The following is a 25,174-nucleotide window of genomic DNA, read 5'->3' as shown; positions in this document are numbered from 1 at the left end:
ATGACATCATAACTAAGTTCCGGATATATTTATCTGCCCGCTCCTTCTCTAGAGTGACATAAGGTAATATTAGGTGTCCTCCTATATCGTGCGCTTCCATATTTCTATCGTTTCTGATTCAGTGAGTCACAGACCGGGTTTCAGCGGCCATTGTGTTGAAGACATTTCAGAAACAACGGGACTCAGGTAATATCGTGTTCTGTGCACTAATGTATTATATGATGGGGATAACACAGCTCCCTGCACACGCTGATATGTGGTGTTATTATATAGGGGAGAGGGGACGGTACAGTGATATATGATGGGATAACACAGCTCCCGGCACAGGCTGATATGTGGTATTATTATATAGGGGAGAGGGGACGGTACAGCGATATATGATGGGGATAACGCAGCTCCTGGCACACGCTGATATGTGGTGTTATTATATAGGGGAGAGAGGACGGTACAGCGATATATGATGGGGATAACACAGCTCCCGGCACACGCTGATATGTGGTGTTATTATATAGGGGAGAGGGGGCGGTACAGTGATATATGATGGGATAACACAGCTCCCGGCACACGCTGATATGTGGTGTTATTATATAGGGAGAGGGGACGGTACAGTGATATATGATGGGGATAACGCAGCTCCCGGCACACGCTGATATGTGGTATTATTATATAGGGGAGAGGGGACGGTACAGTGATATATGATGGGGATAACACAGCTCCCGGCACACGCTGATATGTGGTATTATTATATAGGGGAGAGGGGGCGGTACAGTGATATATGATGGGGATAACACAGCTCCCGGCACACGCTGATATGTGGTGTTATTATATAGGGGAGAGAGGACGGTACAGCGATATATGATGGGGATAACACAGCTCCCGGCACACGCTGATATGTGGTGTTATTATATAGGGGAGAGGGGGCGGTACAGTGATATATGATGGGGGATAACACAGCTCCCGGCACACGCTGATATGTGGTATTATTATATAGGGGAGAGGGGACGGTACAGTGATATATGATGGGGATAACACAGCTCCCGGCACACGCTGATATGTGGTATTATTATATAGGGGAGAGGGGACGGTACAGTGATATATGATGGGGGATAACACAGCTCCCGGCACACGCTGATATGTGGTATTATTATATAGGGAGAGGGGACGGTACAGCGATATATGATGGGGATAACACAGCTCCCGGCACACGCTGATATGTGGTATTATTATATAGGGGAGAGGGGACGGTACAGTGATATATGATGGGGGATAACACAGCTCCCGGCACACGCTGATATGTGGTATTATTATATAGGGGAGAGGGGACGGTACAGTGATATATGATGGGGGATAACACAGCTCCCGGCACACGCTGATATGTGGTGTTATTATATAGGGGAGAGGAGACGGTACAGCGATATATGATGGGGATAACACAGCTCCCGGCACACGCTGATATGTGGTATTATTATATAGGGGAGAGGGGACGGTACAGTGATATATGATGGGGATAACACAGCTCCCGGCACACGCTGATATGTGGTATTATTATATAGGGGAGAGGGGACGGTACAGTGATATATGATGGGGGATAACACAGCTCCCGGCACACGCTGATATGTGGTATTATTATATAGGGGAGAGGGGACGGTACAGCGATATATGATGGGATAACACAGCTCCCGGCACACGCTGATATGTGGTATTATTATATAGGGGAGAGGGGACGGTACAGCGATAAATGATGGGGATAACACAGCTCCCGGCACACGCTGATATGTGGTATTATTATATAGGGGAGAGGGGACGGTACAGTGATATATGATGGGGGATAACACAGCTCCCGGCACACGCTGATATGTGGTATTATTATATAGGGGAGAGGGGACGGTACAGCGATATATGATGGGATAACACAGCTCCCGGCACACGCTGATATGTGGTATTATTATATAGGGGAGAGGGGACGGTACAGTGATATATGATGGGGGATAACACAGCTCCCGGCACACGCTGATATGTGGTGTTATTATATAGGGGAGAGGGGACGGTACAGTGATATATGATGGGGATAACACAGCTCCCGACACACGCTGATATGTGGTGTTATTATATAGGGGACAGGGGACGGTACAGCGATATATGATGGGATAACACAGCTCCCGGCACACGCTGATATGTGGTATTATTATATAGGGGAGAGAGGACGGTACAGTGATATATGATGGGGGATAACACAGCTCCCGGCACACGCTGATATGTGGTATTATTATATAGGGGAGAGAGGACGGTACAGTGATATATGATGGGGGATAACACAGCTCCCGGCACACGCTGATATGTGGTATTATTATATAGGGGAGAGAGGACGGTACAGTGATATATGATGGGGGATAACACAGCTCCCGGCACACGCTGATATGTGGTATTATTATATAGGGGAGAGAGGACGGTACAGTGATATATGATGGGGGATAACACAGCTCCCGGCACACGCTGATATGTGGTATTATTATATAGGGGAGAGAGGACGGTACAGTGATATATGATGGGGGATAACACAGCTCCCGGCACACGCTGATATGTGGTATTATTATATAGGGGAGAGGGGACGGTACAGTGATATATGATGGGGATAACACAGCTCCCGGCACACGCTGATATGTGGTATTATTATATAGGGGAGAGGGGACGGTACAGTGATATATGATGGGGGATAACACGGCTCCCGGCACACGCTGATATGTGGTGTTATTATATAGGGAGAGGGGACGGTACAGTGATATATGATGGGGATAACACAGCTCCCGGCACACGCTGATATGTGGTGTTATTATATAGGGAGAGGGGACGGTACAGCGATATATGATGGGGGATAACACGGCTCCCGGCACACGCTGATATGTGGTGTTATTATATAGGGGAGAGGGGACGGTACAGTGATATATGATGGGATAACACAGCTCCCGGCACACGCTGATATGTGGTATTATTATATAGGGGAGAGGGGACGGTACAGTGATATATGATGGGGATAACACAGCTCCCGGCACACGCTGATATGTGGTATTATTATTTAGGGGAGAGGGGACGGTACAGTGATATATGATGGGGATAACACAGCTCCCGGCACACGCTGATATGTGGTATTATTATATAGGGGAGAGGGGACGGTACAGTGATATATGATGGGATAACACCGCTCCCGGCACAAGCTGATATGTGGTATTATTATATAGGGGAGAGGGGACGGTACAGTGATATATGATGGGGGATAACACAGCTCCCGGCACACGCTGATATGTGGTATTATTATATAGGGGAGAGGGGACGGTACAGTGATATATGATGGGGGATAACACAGCTCCCGGCACACGCTGATATGTGGTGTTATTATATAGGGGAGAGGGGACGGTACAGCGATATATGATGGGGATAACACAGCTCCCGGCACACGCTGATATGTGGTGTTATTATATAGGGGAGAGGGGACGGTACAGTGATATATGATGGGATAACACGGCTCCCGGCACACGCTGATATGTGGTATTATTATATAGGGGAGAGGGGACGGTACAGCGATATATGATAGGGATAACACAGCTCCCGGCACATGCTGATATGTGGTATTATTATATTGGGGAGAGGGGACGGTACAGCGATATATGATGGGGGATAACACAGCTCCCGGCACACGCTGATATGTGGTGTTATTATATAGGGGAGAGGGGACGGTACAGCGATATATGATGGGGATAACACAGCTCCCGGCACACGCTGATATGTGGTGTTATTATATAGGGGAGAGGGGACGGTACAGCGATATATGATGGGGATAACACAGCTCCCGGCACACGCTGATATGTGGTGTTATTATATAGGGGAGAGGGGACGGTACAGCGATATATGATGGGGATAACACAGCTCCCGGCACACGCTGATATGTGGTGTTATTATATAGGGGAGAGGGGACGGTACAGTGATATATGATGGGATAACACAGCTCCCGGCACACGCTGATATGTGGTGTTATTATATAGGGGAGAGGGGACGGTACAGCGATATATGATGGGGATAACACAGCTCCCGGCACACACTGATATGTGGTGTTATTATATAGGGGAGAGGGGACGGTACAGCGATATATGATGGGATAACACAGCTCCCGGCACACGCTGATATGTGGTGTTGTTATTATATAGGGGAGAGGGGACGGTACAGTGATATATGATGGGGATAACACAGCTCCCGGCACACGCTGATATGTGGTATTATTATATAGGGGGAGGGGACGGTACAGCGATACATGATGGGGATAACACAGCCCCCGGCACACGCTGATATGTGGTGGGGCGGTACAGTGATATATGATGGGGATAACACAGCTCCCGGCACACGCTGATATGTGGTATTATATAGGGGAGAGGGGACGGTACAGCGATATATGATGGGATAACAGCTCCCGGCACACGCTGATATGTGGTATTATTATATAGGGGAGAGGGGACGGTACAGCGATATATGATGGGATAACAGCTCCCGGCACACGCTGATATGTGGTATTATTATATAGGGGAGAGGGGACGGTACAGCGATATATGATGGGGATAACACAGCTCCCGGCACACGCTGATATGTGGTGTTATTATATAGGGGAGAGGGGACGGTACAGTGATATATGATGGGATAACACGGCTCCCGGCACACGCTGATCTATCGCTATAAATAACACAGGGGCCTAATGGGAAAAGTGAGCATTACGGAATCGTATGCAATGATGGTCTTTTTCTTAATACACAGGCTTACGCGATTATTAATGAAACATCAGGTGAGTCTGTGACACCCAGTGGCTTCCAACATGTATCAGGAGGACGGACCGGGAACCATGGCCTAATCACTGTCTCCACCTCACTCCACCAGAAGATCCTGGAAATCACAAACAAGATCATTCAGCTGCTGACTGGAGAGGTGACTGCTGGGAATGGGACGTTATACAGTAACACTGGGGATGTGACCGGAGAGGTGACTGCTGGGAATGGGACGTTATACAGTAACACCGGGAGATGTCACCGGAGAGGTGACTGCTGGGAATGGGACGTTATACAGTAACACCGGGGGATGTGACAGGAGAGGTGACTGCTGGGAATGGGACGTTATACAGTAACACTGGGGGATGTGACCGGAGAGGTGACTGCTGGGAATGGGACGTTATACAGTAACACCGGGGGATGTGACCAGAGAGGTGACTGCTGGGAATGGGGCGTTATACAGTAACACCGGGGGATGTGACCGGAGAGGTGACTGCTGGGAATGGGACGTTATACAGTAACACTGGGGGATGTGACCGGAGAGGTGACTGCTGGGAATGGGACTTTATACAGTAACACCGGGGGATGTGACCGGAGAGGTGACTGCTGGGAATGGGACGTTATACAGTAACACCGAGGTATGTGACCGGAGAGGTGACTGCTGGGAATGGGACGTTATACAGTAACACCGGGGGATGTGACAGGAGAGGTGACTGCTGGGAATGGGACATTATACGGTAACACCGGGGGATGTGACAGGAGAGGTGACTGCTGGGAATGGGACGTTATACGGTAACACCGGGGATGTGACCAGAGAGATGACTGCTGGGAATGGGAAGTTATACGGTAACACCGGGGGATGTGACCGGAGAGGTGACTGCTGGGAATGGGACGTTATACGGTAACACTGGGGGATGTGACCGGAGAGGTGACTGCTGGGAATGGGACGTTACACAGTAACACCGGGGGATGTGACCGGAGAGGTGACTGCTGGGAATGGGACGTTATACAGTAACACCGGGGATGTGACCGGAGAGGTGACTGCTGGGAATGGGACGTTATACAGTAACACCGGGGGATGTGACCGGAGAGGTGACTGCTGGGAATGGGACGTTATACAGTAACACCGGGGATGTGTCTGGGTGATGACTGTATCATTGTGTGTGTCAGGTTCCTATAAGGTGTGAGAATCTCACTGTCTATTTCCCTATACAGGAGGGGGATTATATAGAGGAACACAGGGGTGATGATGGAGAATCTAATTTATATTAAGGTAGAAGATATAAAAGAGGAAGAGGAGACGTATGTGACGGGTGATCAGCAGTGTAAGGAGCAGGAAATCCCCACAGGTATCAGCACAGGTGAGTAATAATCACTAAGTACAGAGTCACATATTCTCCTGGTTCTGTCACTGCCCTAATCTCTTATCCCGCCCCCTCCTCTGTCACTGCCCTAATCTCTTATCCCCGCCCCCTCTTCTGTCACTGCCCTAATCTCTTATCCCCGCCCCCTCTTCTGTCACTGCCCTAATCTCTTATCCCCACCTCCTCCTCTGTCACTGCCCCTAATCTCGTATCCCGCCCCCTCCTCTGTCACTGCCCTAATATCTTACCCCCGTCCCCTCCTCTGTCACTGCCCTAATCTCTTATCCCCTGCTCTGTCACTGCCCTAATCTCTTATCCCCGCCCCCTGCTCTGTAACTGCCCCTAATCTCGTATCCTGCCCCCTCCTCTGTCACTGCCCTAATCTCTTATCCCCGCCCCCTCCTCTGTCACTGCCCTAATCTCTTATTCCGCCCCTTCTTCGGTCAGTACAGCCAGATACAGCGTCCCAAATGGTAGAGACTGGATTGATTTTTTTCCTCTTATACTACGGTTGCCGGACAGGATCCCGACAGTCATTTATCCGACGTCGGGATCCGACTGTTAAAACACCGACGACCACCCGCTATTCTCCCTCGTGGGGGTCCATGACCCCCATAGAGGGAGAATAGAATAGGTGGTGAGCGTAGCAATCCACCGTGCCCGCAGTGCGGCAAGCCCCCAAAGGGGCTTTGTTGCGCTCGCCATGCTGTCTGAGTCCAGCCAGTCGGGATCCCGACTGTCGGAACCCTATACCACACCCTTATACTACTTGCCCTGGGATGGAATTGAGTCCAGTTATGTGGAGACAGAATATGTATTTTGGAATCCTTTTTAGGAAGCCACAAACTACAGGTGGTGCTACAGATACAGAGCGCTCTATACCGCTCAGCCTTCTGGTATATGGCGGTGTGATTTATGTCTATCACACAAACTTCAATCATTTTCTATGCTGATTACAGCGATGTGATGATGGAGAATCACCGGCACCTCACATCACTGGGTAAGAGGAGACTGTCATGTAGTGTAATGGAGAGAGCAGCTATGGGGCCACCTAGATACACAGCATCTGATAATCACATATATACAATGTCCTCAGTCACTGTGTGTCTCCTACAGATGGGCCCAGTAACAGATACCCCAGAGAGATGTCCCCGTCCTCTGTATTCCCAGGATAATCACATATATACAATGTCCTCAGTCACTGTGTGTGTACTACAGATGGGCCCAGTAACAGAGATACCCCAGAGAGATGTCCCCGTCCTCTGTATTCCCAGGATAATCACATATATACCATGTCCTCAGTCACTGCGTGTCTCCTACAGATGGGCCCAGTAACAGAGATACCCCAGAGAGATGTCCCCGTCCTCTGTATTCCCAGGATAATCACATATATACAATGTCCTCAGTCACTGCGTGTCTCCTACAGATGGGCCCAGTAACCGGAATACCCCAGAGAGATGTCCCCGTCCTCTGTATTCCCAGGATAATCACATATATACAATGTCCTCAGTCACTGTGTGTCTCCTACAGATGGGGCCAGTAACAGGAATACCCCAGAGAGATGTCCCCGTCCTCTGTATTCCCAGGATAATCACATATATACAATGTACTCAGTCACTGCGTGTCTCCTACAGATGGGCCCAGTAACAGAGATACCCCAGAGAGATGTCCCCGTCCTCTGTATATATATGTGATTATCCTGGGAATACAATGTCCTCAGTCACTGCGTGTCTCCTACAGATGGGGCCAGTAACAGGAATACCCCAGAGAGATGTCCCCATCCTCTGTATTCCCAGGATAATCACATATATACCATGTCCTCAGTCACTGTGTGTCTCCTACAGATGGGCCCAGTAACAGAGATACCCCAGAGAGATGTCCCCGTCCTCTGTATTCCCAGGATAATCACATATATACAATGTCCTCAGTCACTGTGTGTCTCCTACAGATGGCCCAGTAACAGGAATACCCCAGAGAGATGTCCTCGTCCTCTGTATTCCCAGGATAATCACATATATACCATGTCCTCAGTCACTGTGTGTCTCCTACAGATGGTCCCAGTAACAGGAATACCCCAGAGAGATGTCCCCGTCCTCTGTATTCCCAGGATAATCACATATATACCATGTCCTCAGTCACTGTGTGTCTCCTACAGATGGGCCAGTAACAGGAATACCCCAGAGAGATGTCCCCGTCCTCTGTATTCCCAGGATAATCACATATATACAATGTCCTCAGTCACTGTGTGTCTCCTACAGATGGGCCCAGTAACAGGAATACCCCAGAGAGATGTCCCCGTCCTCTGTATTCCCAGGATAATCACATATATACAATGTCCTCAGTCACTGTGTGTCTCCTACAGATGGCCCAGTAACAGGAATACCCCAGAGAGATGTCCTCGTCCTCTGTATTCCCAGGATAATCACATATATACCATGTCCTCAGTCACTGTGTGTCTCCTACAGATGGGCCCAGTAACAGGAATACCGCAGAGAGATGTCCCCGTCCTCTGTATTCCCAGGATAATCACATATATACCATGTCCTCGGTCACTGTGTGTCTCCTACAGATGGGGCCAGTAACAGGAATACCCCAGAGAGATGTCCCCGTCCTCTGTATTCCCAGGATAATCACATATATACAGTGTCCTCGGTCACTGCGTGTCTCCTACAGATGGGCCCAGTAACAGGAATACCCCAGAGAGATGTCCCCGTCCTCTGTATTCCTAGGATAATCACATATATACCATGTCCTCGGTCACTGTGTGTCTCCTACAGATGGGGCCAGTAACAGGAATACCCCAGAGAGATGTCCCCGTCCTCTGTATTCCCAGGATAATCACATATATACAGTGTCCTCGGTCACTGCGTGTCTCCTACAGATGGGCCCAGTAACAGGAATACCCCAGAGAGATGTCCCCGTCCTCTGTAGTCCCAGGATAATCACATATATACCATGTCCTCGGTCACTGTGTGTCTCCTACAGATGGCCCAGTAACAGGAATACCCCAGAGAGATGTCCTCGTCCTCTGTATTCCCAGAATAATCACATATATACCATGTCCTCAGTCACTGTGTGTCTCCTACAGATGGTCCCAGTAACAGGAATACCCCAGAGAGATGTCCCCGTCCTCTGTATTCCCAGGATAATCACATATATACCATGTCCTCAGTCACTGTGTGTCTCCTACAGATGGGCCAGTAACAGGAATACCCCAGAGAGATGTCCCCGTCCTCTGTATTCCCAGGATAATCACATATATACAATGTCCTCAGTCACTGTGTGTCTCCTACAGATGGGCCCAGTAACAGGAATACCCCAGAGAGATGTCCCCGTCCTCTGTATTCCCAGGATAATCACATATATACAATGTCCTCAGTCACTGTGTGTCTCCTACAGATGGCCCAGTAACAGGAATACCCCAGAGAGATGTCCTCGTCCTCTGTATTCCCAGGATAATCACATATATACCATGTCCTCAGTCACTGTGTGTCTCCTACAGATGGGCCCAGTAACAGGAATACCGCAGAGAGATGTCCCCGTCCTCTGTATTCCCAGGATAATCACATATATACCATGTCCTCGGTCACTGTGTGTCTCCTACAGATGGGGCCAGTAACAGGAATACCCCAGAGAGATGTCCCCGTCCTCTGTATTCCCAGGATAATCACATATATACAGTGTCCTCGGTCACTGCGTGTCTCCTACAGATGGGCCCAGTAACAGGAATACCCCAGAGAGATGTCCCCGTCCTCTGTATTCCTAGGATAATCACATATATACCATGTCCTCGGTCACTGTGTGTCTCCTACAGATGGGGCCAGTAACAGGAATACCCCAGAGAGATGTCCCCGTCCTCTGTATTCCCAGGATAATCACATATATACAGTGTCCTCGGTCACTGCGTGTCTCCTACAGATGGGCCCAGTAACAGGAATACCCCAGAGAGATGTCCCCGTCCTCTGTAGTCCCAGGATAATCACATATATACAATGTCCTCAGTCACTGCGTGTCTCCTACAGATGGGCCAGTAACAGGAATACCCCAGAGAGATGTCCCCGTCCTCTGTATTCCCAGGATAATCACATATATACCATGTCCTCAGTCACTGTGTGTCTCCTACAGATGGGGCCAGTAACAGAGATACCCCAGAGAGATGTCCCCGTCCTCTGTATTCCCAGGATAATCACATATATACCATGTCCTCAGTCACTGTGTGTCTCCTACAGATGGGCCCAGTAACAGAGATACCCCAGAGAGATGTCCTCGCCCTCTGTATTCCCAGGATAATCACATATATACCATGTCCTCAGTCACTGTGTGTCTCCTACAGATGGGCCCAGTAACAGGAATACCCCAGAGAGATGTCCCCGTCCTCTGTATGCCCAGGATAATCACAAATATACAATGTCCTCAGTCACTGCGTGTCTCCTACAGATGGGCCCAGTAACAGAGATACCCCAGAGAGATGTCCCCGTCCTCTGTATTCCCAGGATAATCACATATATACAATGTCCTCAGTCACTGCGTGTCTCCTACAGATGGGCCCAGTAACAGGAATACCGCAGAGAGATGTCCCCGTCCTCTGTATGCCCAGGATAATCACATATATACCATGTCCTCAGTCACTGTGTGTCTCCTACAGATGGGGCCAGTAACAGAGATACCCCAGAGAGATGTCCCCGTCCTCTGTATTCCCAGGATAATCACATGTATACCATGTCCTCAGTCACTGTGTGTCTCCTACAGATGGGCCAGTAACAGGAATACCCCAGAGAGATGTCCCCGTCCTCTGTATTCCCAGGATAATCACATATGTACCATGTCCTCAGTCACTGCGTGTCTCCTACAGATGGGCCCAGTAACAGAGATACCCCAGAGAGATGTCCCCGTCCTCTGTATTCCCAGGATAATCACATATATACCATGTCCTCAGTCACTGTGTGTCTCCTACAGATGGGCCCAGTAACAGAGATACCCCAGAGAGATGTCCCCGTCCTCTGTATTCCCAGGACCACACAGAGGAGAATCAGAGTGACCCACATGAGGATCAGGTAGGCAAAATTATGGTCTTACCGAACACTGATCAGTGTGTTTGTATCATCTGATATGTAGCGAAGGTCTGTGGGTCTAATATACTGATACATGGATACAGAAAACAAATTCTACACCTGTCACACACAGCGCTCACACAACCTAAAAAGAAGTATGGATGAACTGCAAATAAAGATCCTTGTCTTGTCCCAAGTGGTCGATAGGTTTCTTGTCTTCTTTTCTCCTCGGTGTTCAAATGTGGAAAAGAAGACACCCTGTATAGTGTAGTATGTTCATCTTAAAGTTGAGAAATACTTGAAATACAGAAAGTGATCCAAAGGAATTTCATGGAGGTGGCGTACCGTACTCACACCCAAGTGTAGTAGATTCCTCATAAAGGTATATTTTACTTGTAGGTAATGACGTACCAAACTCCCGTGGTTGTGATGTGCTTTCCTCACATAAAGGTATCTTTATCACCAGGGTACCCGTATCCACCAAAGAACACCACATAGCGTGAAGTAATGGAAATGGGGCGTACCCCACTTACGAATTAAACAGCAACACCATACACACAAAGGTTTCTTTGTGGGTCACCAGACCACTGGTTTTTCAATATATGCAGATAGCTTTTGCTGATCGCCAGGTACACCGGACTGGGACACAGACGGGAAAGGCTAATATACTTATAGTTTATTGTCATATTTCATTAACATTAAGTTTAACAGTATTTTATTTCTATGTTTGTTAATTTAGGATGATGATTTGACTATTATCAAGGTAGAAAATATAGAGGAAGAAGAGACGTATGTTATGGGTGATCAGCAGTGTAACGACGAGGAAATCCCTACAGGTATCGGCACAGGTGAGTAATAATCACGAATTACAGAGTCACATATTATCCTTGTTCTGTCACTACAGCAATCTCTTATCTCATACATCAGGAGCCATCAGCCCCTATTATACTCCTGCTCTCCCCTCACATCATGTCACTGTGTGTTACCAGCCCAGAGATCTGACCAGTCTCCTCCCCGCACTCTCTGGTGTATCTCATACATCAGGTGCCATCAGCCCCTATTATACTCCTGCTCTCCCCCACATCATGTCACTGTGTGTTACCAGCCCAGAGATCTGACCAGTCTCCTCCCCGCACTCTCTGGTGTATCTCATACGTCAGGAGCCATCAGCCCCTATTATACTCCTGCTCTCCCCCTCACATCATGTCACTGTGTGTTACCAGCCCAGAGATCTGACCAGTCTCCTCCCTGCACTCTCTGGTGTATCTCATACATCAGGAGCCATCAGCCCCTATTATACTCCTGCTCTCCCCCTCACATCATGTCTCTGTATGTTACCAGCCCAGAGATCTGACCAGTCTCCTCCCCGCACTCTCTGGTGTATCTCATACATCAGCAGCCATCAGCCCCTATTATACTCCTGCTCTCCCCCTCACATCATGTCTCTGTATGTTACCAGCCCAGAGATCTGACCAGTCTCCTCTCTGCACTCTCTGCTGTATCTCATACATCAGGAGCCATCAGCCCCTATTATACTCCTGCTCTCCCCCTCACATCATGTCACTGTGTGTCACCAGCCCAGAGATCTGACCAGTCTCCTCCTCACACTCTCTGGTGTATCTCATACATCAAGAGCCATCAGCCCCTATTATACTCCTGCTCTCCCCTCACATCATGTCACTGTGTGTTACCAGCCCAGAGATCTGACCAGTCTCCTCCCGGCACTCTCTGGTGTATCTCATACATCAGGAACCATCAGCCCCTATTATACTCCTGCTCTCCCCTCACATCATGTCACTGTGTGTTACCAGCCCAGAGATCTGACCAGTCTCCTCCCTGCACTCTCTGGTGTATCTCATACATCAGGAGCCATCAGCCCCTATTATACTCCTGCTCTCCCCCTCACATCATGTCACTGTGTGTTACCAGCCCAGAGATCTGACCAGTCTCCTCCCGGCACTCTCTGGTGTATCTCATACATCAGGAACCATCAGCCCCTATTATACTCCTGCTCTCCCCTCACATCATGTCACTGTGTGTTACCAGCCCAGAGATCTGACCAGTCTCCTCCCGGCACTCTCTGGTGTATCTCATACATCAGGAGCCATCAGCCCCTATTATACTCCTGCTCTCCCCCTCACATCATGTCACTGTGTGTCACCAGCCCAGAGATCTGACCAGTCTCCTCCTCACACTCTCTGGTGTATCTCATACATCAAGAGCCAGCCCAGAGATCTGACCAGTCTCCTCCCGGCACTCTCTGGTGTATCTCATACATCAGGAGCCATCAGCCCCTATTATACTCCTGCTCTCCCCCTCACATCATGTCACTGTGTGTCACCAGCCCAGAGATCTGACCAGTCTCCTCCTCACACTCTCTGGTGTATCTCATACATCAAGAGCCATCAGCCCCTATTATACTCCTGCTCTCCCCTCACATCATGTCACTGTGTGTTACCAGCCCAGAGATCTGACCAGTCTCCTCCCGGCACTCTCTGGTGTATCTCATACATCAGGAACCATCAGCCCCTATTATACTCCTGCTCTCCCCTCACATCATGTCACTGTGTGTTACCAGCCCAGAGATCTGACCAGTCTCCTCCCTGCACTCTCTGGTGTATCTCATACATCAGGAGCCATCAGCCCCTATTATACTCCTGCTCTCCCCCTCACATCATGTCACTGTGTGTTACCAGCCCATAGATCTGACCAGTCTCCTCCCCGCACACTCTGGTGTATCTCATACATCAGGAGCCATCAGCCCCTATTATACTCCTGCTCTCCCCCTCACATCATGTCACTGTATGTTACCAGCCCAGAGATCTGACCAGTCTCCTCCCCGCACTCTCTGGTGTATCTCATACATCAGGAGCCATCAGCCCCTATTATACTCCTGCTCTCCCCCTCACATCATGTCACTGTGTGTTACCAGCCCAGAGAACTGACCAGTCTCCTCCCCGCACTCTCTGGTGTATCTCATACATCAGGAGCCATCAGCCCCTATTATACTCGTGCTCTCCCCCTCACATCATGTCACTGTGTGTTACCAGCCCAGAGATCTGACCAGTCTCCTCCCCGCACTCTCTGGTGTATCTCATACATCAGGAGCCATCAGCCCCTATTATACTCCTGCTCTCCCCCTCACATCATGTCACTGTGTGTTACCAGCCCAGAGAACTGACCAGTCTCCTCCCCGCACTCTCTGGTGTATCTCATACATCAGGAGCCATCAGCCCCTATTATATTACTGCTCTCCCCTCACATCGTGTCACTGTGTGTTACCAGCCCAGAGATCTGACCAGTCTCCTCCCCGCACTCTCTGGTGTATCTCATACATCAGGAGCCATCAGCCCCTATTATACTCCTGCTCTCCCCCTCACATCATGTCACTGTGTGTTACCAGCCCAGAGATCTGACCAGTCTCCTCCCTGCACTCTCTGGTGTATCTTATACATCAGGAGCCATCAGCCCCTATTATACTCCTGCTCTCCTCTCACATCATGTCACTGTGTGTTACCAGCCCAGAGATCTGACCAGCCTCCTCCCGACTCTCTGGTGTATCTCATACATCAGGTGCCATCAGCCCCTATTATACTCCTGCTCTCCCCTCACATCATGTCACTGTGTGTTACCAGCCCAGAGATCTGACCAGTCTCCTCTCTGCACTCTCTGCTGTATCTCATACATCAGGATCCATCAGCCCCTATTATACTCCTGCTCTCCCCCTCACATCATGTCACTGTGTGTTACCAGCCCAGAGATCTGACCAGTCTCCTCCCCGCACTCTCTGGTGTATCTCATACATCAGGAGCCATCAGCCCCTATTATACTCCTGCTCTCCCCCTCACATCATGTCACTGTGTGTTACCAGCCCAGAGATCTGACCAGTCTCCTCCCCACACTCTCTGCTGTATCTCATACATCAGGAACCATCAGCCCCTATTATACTCCTGCTCTCCCCTCACATCATGTCACTGTGTGTTACCAGCCAGATATCTGACCAGTCTCCTCCCCCCACTCTCTGCTGTATCTCATACATCAGGAACCATCAGCCCCTATTATACTCCTTCTCTTCCCTTTCTTTCTGGTTAACACTTCTGAGTCAATCATTGTGGGTATTAGATACTGTATATTTTAATCCTGTTACTCTGCATGTGACTTAATACACTGGGCTGCAGCTCTGTGCAGCCTTCATATATCACATGTCCTGTACAGTATCATGGTGATACAGAGACACTAGATTATACCCCTTTTACACCAAAATCCAGGGTTGGACCCAGCTTCATACCCCATTTACACAGCACTTTGACCCAGGTCTGCGCCATTTACACTGAACCTGGGTCAGCCCTGCTTTTCCCTATGGATGACATTAAAAATGTCCATTTTAGGACTGATAAACTGCCATCCAACCTTCCGTCAATGATTTAAAATAAAAATTAAAAGACATGACAAGTTAGCACTGAAAAATGTCTGTTTGTTTATTTTGTAAAATATTTTTCAAAAAGTTCTATTCAGTGCTCAAGCGCACATAGCGTTATAAAAGTGCAGCATCACCCATGTCCCCAGCCCCTTCCCCTGCAGCAGCAGACCGAATCTCCCATGTGCTCCCCCCCCCCCCCCCCCCCAAAAAAAAAAATTAATATAAATGATACTGCATCGAATTATCCAATTATGATTTCTGTGTGCACTGCCCGTATCCTTCCTGGCTGCTGTCTTTTGCCACTGCAGCGCACTGTGGAAAGGCGTCCAGCACTTCTGGTATCCTTTCAGCACTACCCGGATGTCCCAACCTGGGTTGGGACCATTTACACCGCCCACGACCCAGGTCCAACCAGTGTTCAACCCTGGTCAGGACCTGGGTAGAAGACCAGTGTTACTGGACCTGGGTTGACCCCTTTTACATCAACGTTGACCTGGGTCCAACCTGGGTTATTCCTTGGTGTAAAAGGGGTATTATACTACTTTCAGACCGCAAATGCCGTGTCGCACACGGGATTAGGACACGGGTCCCATCCCCAGAGCAACACGGCAATGCGGTCTGAAAGCTACGACACCGACCCAGCTTGTTGCTGTGTCGGTGACGTCACACAGGGCGGAGCTGAGTGGTGGCGCGTCACCTGGTGCTTAGGAGGAGGCAGCGCTTGGAGCTGACAGCGCTGCCTCCTCCATACTGTGAACGGGATCCGGGTCGCTCAACCCAGGCACCCGTTCACACTGCAGTTGACACTGGTCATAGCCGTGTTCAACCCTGGTCAATACCAGGGTTGAACACCCGTGTTGCTCAACCCGTGGTGCCCTTTTCAGACCGCACCGTGACCCGTGTTTAGGCCCCGCGAACACGGCAATAAGCCGTGTTCGGAGTGCGGTCTGAAAGCGGTATTAGTTATACCCCTTTTACACCAAAATCCCTGGTCGGACCCTGGTCTTTGCACACAGGAGTTTCCAAGGTTGGACCCAGCTTCATACCCCATTTACACAGCACTGTGACCCAGGTCGGACCCAGGTCTGCGCTGTTTACACTGAACCTGGGTCAGCCCTGCTTTTCCCTATGGATGACATTAAAAATGTCTATTTTAGGACCGATAAACTGCCATCTAACCTTCCGTCAATGATTTAAAATAAAAATTAAAAGACATGACAAGTTAGCATTGAAAAATGTCTGTTTGTTTATTTTGTAAAATATTTTTCTAAATGTTTTATTCAGTGTTCAAGCCTACATAGCGGTATAAAAGTGCAGCATCACCCATGTCCCCAGCCCCTTGCCCTGCAGCAGCAGACCGAATCTCCCCCCCCCCAATAATATAAATAATACTGCAGCCAATTATGATTTGTGTGCACTGCCCGTATCCTTCCTGGCTGCTGTCTTTTGCCACTGAAGCGCACTGTGGACCATTAAGCCAGCTCGAAGAAAATGCTTCAAACCTAGTCTGCTATCTTGTGATTGCCCCTGTGTTTGTGCATGTGTGAGAGAGAAAGATGTAGTTTCTGAGACACACAATCAAACCCTTTCGGCCTAGGGCAAGTCATGAAAGATTCTGATACTGTAGGCAGCCTGGATTCCAACGTGTTTGGAATCACTGCTTTGGGTATGACTTATTGGGTCATTTAGTTTTTCCAACAGATGTGGCCAATATTAGACTCCTAGGGTGACAAGTAAAGGGGTGTGATTTTCTGACTTTTGTAATTATTGGGTATAAAACGGCTGACCACAATAGTAGTGCAAATTTAATTTTCATGTTTGTTCTGATCAATAAATCACACATTACAATTTGTTTCCCATTATAAAGTATAGCATTCACAAATGTAATCGTGTGATTTTTTTTTTGGGGGGGGTAAATCCGTAATCTGTGCATGGTTCTGTCCAAAAAAATGTGTATAAAATGAAAAAATATATCTATATATCTTTAGCGTCGTGGTGTCCCCCTCCTGAGCCTAACCAGCTCCAGATGCATTGAGCCAGTCCTGGTTCCAAAAATATGGGGGGGCTATATTTTGAAATATGCGGTGTCATGCCACACCTGGGGAACACTTTTTATACATGGTCCCCTGGCTGTACCATGAGCACCCTGGCTGGGTCGGTAGAGTAAGAATCCCCCCACAGTGATGAAGTCCGGTGCTATCCGCGATGGATGCCTGGCTGATTGGTAAAAAAATAAACACACATGGCTTTATATAGGTGAACTACAAAACCCAGCATGATGGGGGGGGGGGTTAATATGCCCGCTGGGTCTCCTAGTTCACCTGTAAAATATGTGTATATAAAGAGACATTACACCCAGACATGTGTAACTTTGAGACACCCCTTTAACACTTTAGATTTATTCACACATACTCACCTGATCCAGCGCTGTCCTCGCATGTCCGTGACAGAAATCGCACGCTAATTCCATTTCTACCCCATAAACAGCAATTACATGCGATTTTCAAACATGCGATTTAGGAATCTATTACATGTCACCCCAAATGCCGTAAGAGCTGCAAAGAATATAGTGATGTGTCCTCAGGCATCTCTCCTGAATATGCCACGCAGCGGCAGGTGCCCGGCGTCGGTGAGCTGGTGGGAATGTGACGCACAAGCAGACTCTACTGATTACAATGACACGCGGCATGTGTATAATCTGTGTATGTCTCATACAAAATGCTATGTATGTAGTGTTTGTACAGAAACACTAGTGTAGCATGCTGTAGTCACACACAGTATTGGCAAGCTGCAAATCATTTTAGTCAGCAGAAGCTGCTTGTGCTGCAGCTGTAGGACCCATAATAATGGAAAAATGTTGCGCGAAAAGACGTTACCAATTTACAGCGCGGCTTGGCCAGAAGTACTGTCTATCGTGTCCGGGTTTGTCACTGTTACCTGCATCAAGGACCTGGGAGACGGCGTTAACTAAGTTATCTGCAACTGAATACCAACCATTTAATGAATGATTTTTCCCTTCCCTGGTGCAATCGGGTGGGCTACTTACAAACCATGGGAAAATCCCAGGGAGACATTGCGGGTCCCCGCAGGTTTACCTCTATATATCCTAGTCCTGATAACCATGTTCGGCCTCGTTCAGCATAGCAACTGTGCACACACTGATTGAGGTTGCAAATCCGCGAGGAACACCAGCCAAATCCACATCTGCATGGAGAACAGGATGGGCAGTTTTACATGCTCCTGCCGGGCGTTGAAACCCCACACAGACAAAAGCAGCGCCACACACAGTAGTTAATAATGGACATGATCGTGTCCATTCACATGGGATGGCCATGGCCTGGCTGCCCGGATGCAACCACTGGAATGGACGGCTGCCGGGCTGTAGCCATCCCCACTATTGTAAACTTCTGTGTGCGGTACGGCTTCTTGGCCGTGTGGGGTTTCGCCAGCCGGAGCTTGTGAAACAGCCCTATGGCTGTACCTTCTGCTCGTCATTTTGGCTGTGGTTACGGACGATATCTGTTCGTGACCATAGGAGGTGTGAGCAGGAACTAGGATAAGTGGTTCCACTGTATTTAAGAGTTTTGACACCCACCACGCTGGAGGCATCTATGGGACCACACCTGCTATAGTATGGACTTTTGCGTAATGCCAAACAGATACTGATTTCTAAAGCTGTATTTTATCCCCTGCAGATGGAGGGAGGAGCAGGACCTCGGAGGAACGTCTTTCACCTTCAGATTATAAAGTAGAAGATAACATCGTACAAGATTCTCCAGGAGAAAACCCGGTTACACTAGATATACGCCAAATGGTGGACAATGAAGATATTGCATCTGCTTCCTCTAATCTTATAGAATGTTCTGCTAGTACAGGCTCTACAGGTGCTAAGATGTTCCCCTGTTCTGAATGTGGTAAATGTTTCTTACATCAGTCACACCTTGCCAGACATTATAGAAGTCATTCAGGTAGGAAAACATTTCCATGTTCAGAGTGTGGGAAATGTTTTACATGGAATTCACAGCTTGTGTCACATCTTCGAGTTCACACGGGCGAGAAACCCTTCTCTTGTTCTGACTGTGGGAAATGTTTTACACGGAAATCAAAGCTTGCCGTTCATGTTCGAGTTCACACAGGTGAGAAACCATTTTCTTGTGCTGAATGTGGGAAATGTTTTGATGCAAAATCAAAGCTGACCACACATCAGAGAATCCACACAGGTGAAAAACCGTTTTCGTGTTCTGAATGTGGGAAATGTTTTGCACAGAAATCCGATCAGTTAGCACATCAGAGACGTCACACAGGTGCAAAACCTTTTTCATGCTCTGAGTGTGGTAAATTTTTTTCACATAAATCATATCTTGTCAGACATCAGAGTACTCACACAGGTGAAAAGCCTTTTTCGTGTTCTGACTGTGGCAAATGTTTTACAATGCAGTCAAATCTGTTTAAACATCAGAGAAATCACTCAGGTGAGAAGCCATTTTCATGTGCTGAGTGTGGAAAAGCTTTTACAGAGACATCCGCTCTTCTCAGACATCAGAGATGTCACACAGGTGAGAAGCCATTTCCATGCTCTGACTGTGGGAAATGTTTTGCACGGAAAACAGGTCTTGTCAGACATCAAAGTACTCACACAGATGATAAACTGTTTCCATGTTCTGACTGTGGGAAATGTTTTTCAGTGCAATCAAACCTTTTAAAACATCAGAGAAATCACACAGCCGAGAAGCCATTTTCATGTGCTGAGTGCGGGAAATGTTTTACAGAGACATCCGCTCTTGTTAGACATCAGATAATTCACACAGGTGAAAAGCCATTTTCATGCTCAGACTGTGGGAAACGGTTTACATATAAATCGGCTCTTGTCCGACATAGAGGAAGTCACACAGGTGAGAATATGTTTTCATGCTCTGACTGTGGCAAATGGTTTACACATATATCAGCTCTTGTCAGACACCAGAGAAGTCACACAGGTGAGAAACCATTTCCATGCCCTACCTGCGGGAAATGTTTCACATATAAATCAGATCTCGTCAGACATCAGAGAATTCACACAGGCGAGAAGCCATTTCCATGTTCTATTTGTGGGAAATGTTTTACGCAAAAAACAACCCTTGTTGAACATCAGAAAGTTCACATAGGAAATAGACCCCATTACAGTGAGGTGATAGACAATTTAGGGTTGCAACAATAATCTAGATATTGTACAATATGTTGGTATCAATGTAGGCATAGGTGGACTGTACAGTAGTTTTTCTTCTAGAAGATATTGTCTATAACTGCAGAGTAATAGGGCCACGTTATTAAAGTGGGTCCTAAATAATGTCAAATAAAGGAAATGTGCTTGTTATACATCACTGAGACAATATATTATGACCATTTCCATAGTAAGTGAATGATGTTTGACTTTCTCAGTACTTGTCAAGGTCATGGATATATCCGATGATGAGCTGACATTTAGGTGCCCTGAGCATTTTCCAAAATGACCAGGGTTGTATGGTTTTTAGCACATGTCCGTCTTGGATCTTGTTAAAACCCTGATATATATGAAGGTTTTGTTTTTTTCATGCCCCCTATCCATTCTCTGCCACAAACACGTATTATGAGCTTTGTGTCTTTCCTGGTAAGTCTTGTGTTGTAGACCGTGTACCATTTTTAGTTGGCCTTCTTTGTATACTCTCCAATGTTTTTGTATTCTGGAGAAATGATCTGCAGAACTGAACACAATATTCCAGATGAGGCTGTACCCATTACTATACAGTGGCATTCTATCAAATAAAAAATTGAACATCCCCAAACTGGTCACTTGAACTGTAAACTTGATATTTTGTTACGGATTGTCTGAACGTGGTTAGAAATAACAAATGCAGAAACAAAATTTATGTGTGGTAATGTCAAAAGCTTAGGGGACAAAATTCCAGAACTTGGCCCTGTCATTTGGTAAAGGGGGTAAAACTTTTTAGGAGTACCTCAAAGAAAGGATAAAATCAAATTAAGGATTGACAAAGGATAATAAAAGAGCTTAAAGATGTGCTGGCAGCACCATGATCAGAATTATTAAACCAGCAGTCACTAGCTACAGGTCTGGGGGAAAAAACGAATGTTGTACCACTGCACAAAAGTGGAAGCAAGGAAGAAGCTGCAGCTCAGTAAGCCTAACATCAATGGTAGGGAAAGTAATGCAAACACAATTAAAAGATAATGTTGTGGAATAGCTTAAATCTAACAATTTACAGAATCCCAAACAGCATGGATTTACTGAGGGGGGGGGGGGGAGGGGAGGGAATCTAGCCTCTACGGCAGGGCAAAAGCAATCTGCTCACATTCAGACACATGGTCGAGTCAAGGGGTGGTATGGGAAGCAGTGTCCTGTAAGTGCGGCAGGCTGGCTGCTCTACCCGCCTCCTGCTGCACACTTTTTTTCCCCAAAAAAATCCCCCACTTCCAGGTCAGTGGAAATGAAGTGCCGGTATGCCGTACTGCTATATACTAGCCCACTTTGACCATGGTGTGTGTGTGTGTGTGTGATCGATGTGATCGCATGCGATTTGGTCGCATACGATGCGACCGATCCGATCGACCGATTTTTCACCCGATTTTTTTTTTTTTTTCACCAGATTTGTTTAAATTGCCCCCCCAAATGTTAATAAGTGTGCTAGACCCCACGATAGACGTGAACCCGAAGCGTGGCGAGCGCAGCGAGCCCGCGAGGGGCGGCGGTGCGCGTCCTCCGACCTTTTCATTCCCCTACTATCCACTAGGGCGTGGAGTGAGAATATAATAGTGTGGCGAGCGCAGCGAGCCACCGAGCCCGAAGCGTGGCGAGCGCAGCGAGCCCCGCGAGGGGACGCGTCTAACTTCACAGGTATACGCGTCCCCTCGCGGGGCTCGCTGCGCTCACCACGCTTCGGGCTCGGTGGCTCGCTGCGCTCGCCACACTATTATATTCTCACTCCACGCCCTAGTGGATAGTAGGGGAATGAAAAGGTCGGAGGACGCGCACCGCCGCCCCTCGCGGGCTCGCTGCGCTCGCCACGCTTCGGGTTCACGTCTATCGTGGGGTCATGGCGGGCACATAAAAAATGTGAAATGGGTCATATTGGCCCATTTCACCTTTTTTATCATTTTTCCCTATGTGAGATGGACTTAATCAAGTCCATCTCATCTTGTGCCATTATAATGGCACAAGACCGACCGATTTCAATGTTAAAAGATTTTTTAACATTGAAGTCTATGGAAAAATCGGGTCAATCGGTCGGTCGCATCGCGGCCGATTTTAATTGGTCGCGACCGACCGATTGACCCGATTTCTGTCAATCAAAGTGAAAAAATTGTAAAAAATCGGCCACATCGTGAGGATCGTGTCCCTTAATTAAGAGCCACGATCACTCACGATTGTGGCCGTTCTAGGAAACAAGTACCATATATATATATATGTATGTATATATATATATATATATATCTCTCTGGAGAAATAAGAACAGGCATTCGACAGTGCTTGTAAATGTTTAAAAGATACTTATTCCATCACAAATAACAGAGGGGAAAAGGTAGTGGATCCCGCACAAAGTTGATTACGAAATGCGTAGGGGCGTGGCCTAGCGTCGAGATTACAGTCTGGTGTTGGGGAGCTGTGGACTGAGTATAACCTGCTCCGACACTAAGGTGCTGTGCACCGAGTTTGTGCTGTTTACTTGCGGTGATTGGAGCCGCCAACGTTGGTACGTCATCCACTACCTTTTCCCCTCTGTCTTTTGTGATGGAAGAAATAGCTTTTAAACATTTACATGGCACTTTTTTCACAACACCGTCTGGGACTTTTAGTTCCCCAGGACTGGACATAGTAATTACTCAGCGCAATGTTGTTTGTCTTCTAATATATCATTTTTTTATTTATATATACTTTAGAATAATGTCCAGAACCCATTCTCCCTAATATAATATCCTTGGTTGATCTTAATGCTATTATTTATTATTTATATATTTGTTACGTTTCTTATATAGCGCACACATATTCCGCAGCGCTGTACAGAGTATAGTTGAACACTCACATAAGTCCCAGCCCCAGTGGAGCTTACAATCTATATTCCCTACCACATGTACACGCACACACAGACATTCTAGGGTTAATTTGATGGGAGCCAAATAACATACCAGTATTTTGGGGGGGATTGTGGGAGGAAACCGGAATACTCAGAGGAAACACACTCAAGTACGGGGAGAATATACAAACTCCACACAGGGTGGGAATCTAGCCCATGACCTCAGTGCTGTAAGGCAGTAGTGCTAACCATTACACCGTCCGTACTGCCACAATTAAGCTGTGTACACACAGTGCAATATATTGCTCAGTGTCCAGTTTTCATCAGCGACCAGATATGGCCGCTGATGAACAGGAGCCTGCCGGGGGAGCCGCAGAGGGAAACAGCTGATCACAGGAGCAGGCTCCTGTGTCCAGCGACCATTAGGGGGCTAAACACGGGAGTGTGCACCCGGCAATTTATTGCCGCAGCACAAACAAATCACTGGCAATATTGCCAGACTGATTCCTAGTGAAGAATTTATCTGACAAAGGGGCAGATGTATTATCCGTCATTATGGGGGAGAAGGGTATCAGCGCACGTTATGTGCACTGATACCGCTTCTCCCCCATGTATGAAGCGGCTGGGATGCGGTAATGGACAGGGGCGCTATGCGCCCCTGTCCATATCGGCGCTGCTATCAAAATGATAGCAGGCCGAATGTATGAACGGTCAGCATCGCTGACCGTTCCGCACGAAGCCGGGTTTGGCTTCGCCAGCATCAGGCTGGCGAAGCCCTATCTAAACAGCAGGGACAGCGCTGTCCCTGCTGTCAGCTGTGGGCTGCGCTGGGGATCTCGCGTGAACAGCGAGATCCCGCGCATGCCCAGTGCGGCCGGCCGGGGGACAGGAGATAGCGCATCAGTATTAACTGATGCGCCTTCTCCAGAAAGGGACATCACTGAAGGGGGGAGTTAATGCTCCCCCGCTTCGGCAGACAAGATGTTAATACATCTTGTCGATGTCCCTTCCTGCTTTGCCTCGCTATTGAGGCGAAGCAGGAAGTATCATAGCGGCGCGATAAGCGCTGCTATGATACATCTGCCCCAAAGTGCCTAAAGTACACTAGTAAGATTTATCTTCAGATCTGGCTGGTTGGGACAATAACATGGTTATGGATGAGTGACAGTTTGTCAGGTTTCCAGCATTTCCATGCAAATGGTCAACTGTTATTTGCTCTCATCCATAACCAGGTTTTTGTTCCAACCAGCCAAATCTGAAGATAAATCTGCGTGTGTATGGCCACCTTAATTCAGCACTGATCGCTAATTAGAGTATTGGGAAATTGAGCGATTAGGCCCAAAAACCCTCACTTTACTCTCAGCTTTGGAGATGTAATGACCTCATTATTTAGAGCGAGACAAACAAAAAAGCCTCCAAGAGGTTAAAGGTTAACAAAAAAGGCACGGGAAATGCTATGCAAGATATAACAACATAATCTACACGTGGT

At 47.9% G+C, this 25,174-nt stretch overlaps 1 protein-coding gene across 5 annotated transcripts; it reads left to right on the top strand.

Moving 5' to 3' along the window:
* Positions 1 to 21,435, top strand: LOC146009932 (uncharacterized). 5 transcript variants are annotated; one of them, XM_083150591.1, is made up of 6 exons: positions 1 to 186; positions 4,798 to 4,965; positions 6,021 to 6,166; positions 11,126 to 11,223; positions 11,960 to 12,056; positions 19,336 to 21,435. In XM_083150591.1, the coding sequence occupies exons 3-6, from the start codon at positions 6,052 to 6,054 to the stop codon at positions 20,835 to 20,837; spliced, it is 1,812 nt and encodes a 603-aa protein (XP_083006717.1). In that variant the 5' UTR covers positions 1 to 186; positions 4,798 to 4,965; positions 6,021 to 6,051; the 3' UTR covers positions 20,838 to 21,435. The 5 variants fall into 5 exon arrangements, with proteins under 5 accessions (XP_083006717.1, XP_083006714.1, XP_083006716.1 ...); XM_083150588.1 differs by having other exon boundaries at positions 2 to 186; positions 4,798 to 4,825; positions 11,960 to 12,068; XM_083150590.1 differs by having other exon boundaries at positions 2 to 186; positions 6,021 to 6,154; positions 11,960 to 12,068.
* The last annotated feature ends 3,739 nt before the right edge of the window (positions 21,436 to 25,174 follow it).

Source organism: Crinia signifera, chromosome 6, assembly GCF_055691185.1.
Source record: "Crinia signifera chromosome 6, ASM5569118v1, whole genome shotgun sequence".
Classification (NCBI taxonomy): Eukaryota; Metazoa; Chordata; class Amphibia; order Anura; family Myobatrachidae; genus Crinia; species Crinia signifera.
The sequence above is the reverse complement of the archived record's forward strand: the minus strand, read 5'-3'. Positions and strand labels throughout refer to the sequence as shown.

Coding starts and splice junctions, on each gene's coding strand:
- LOC146009932 (XM_083150589.1), top strand. CDS start 6,052: ATGATGGAGAATCTAATTTATATTAAGGTAGAAGATATAAAAGAGGAA. Junction 6,167..11,125: donor CCCCACAGGTATCAGCACAG/GTGAGTAATAAT, acceptor TGTCTCCTACAG/ATGGGCCCAGTAACAGAGAT. Junction 12,069..19,335: donor CCCTACAGGTATCGGCACAG/GTGAGTAATAAT, acceptor TATCCCCTGCAG/ATGGAGGGAGGAGCAGGACC.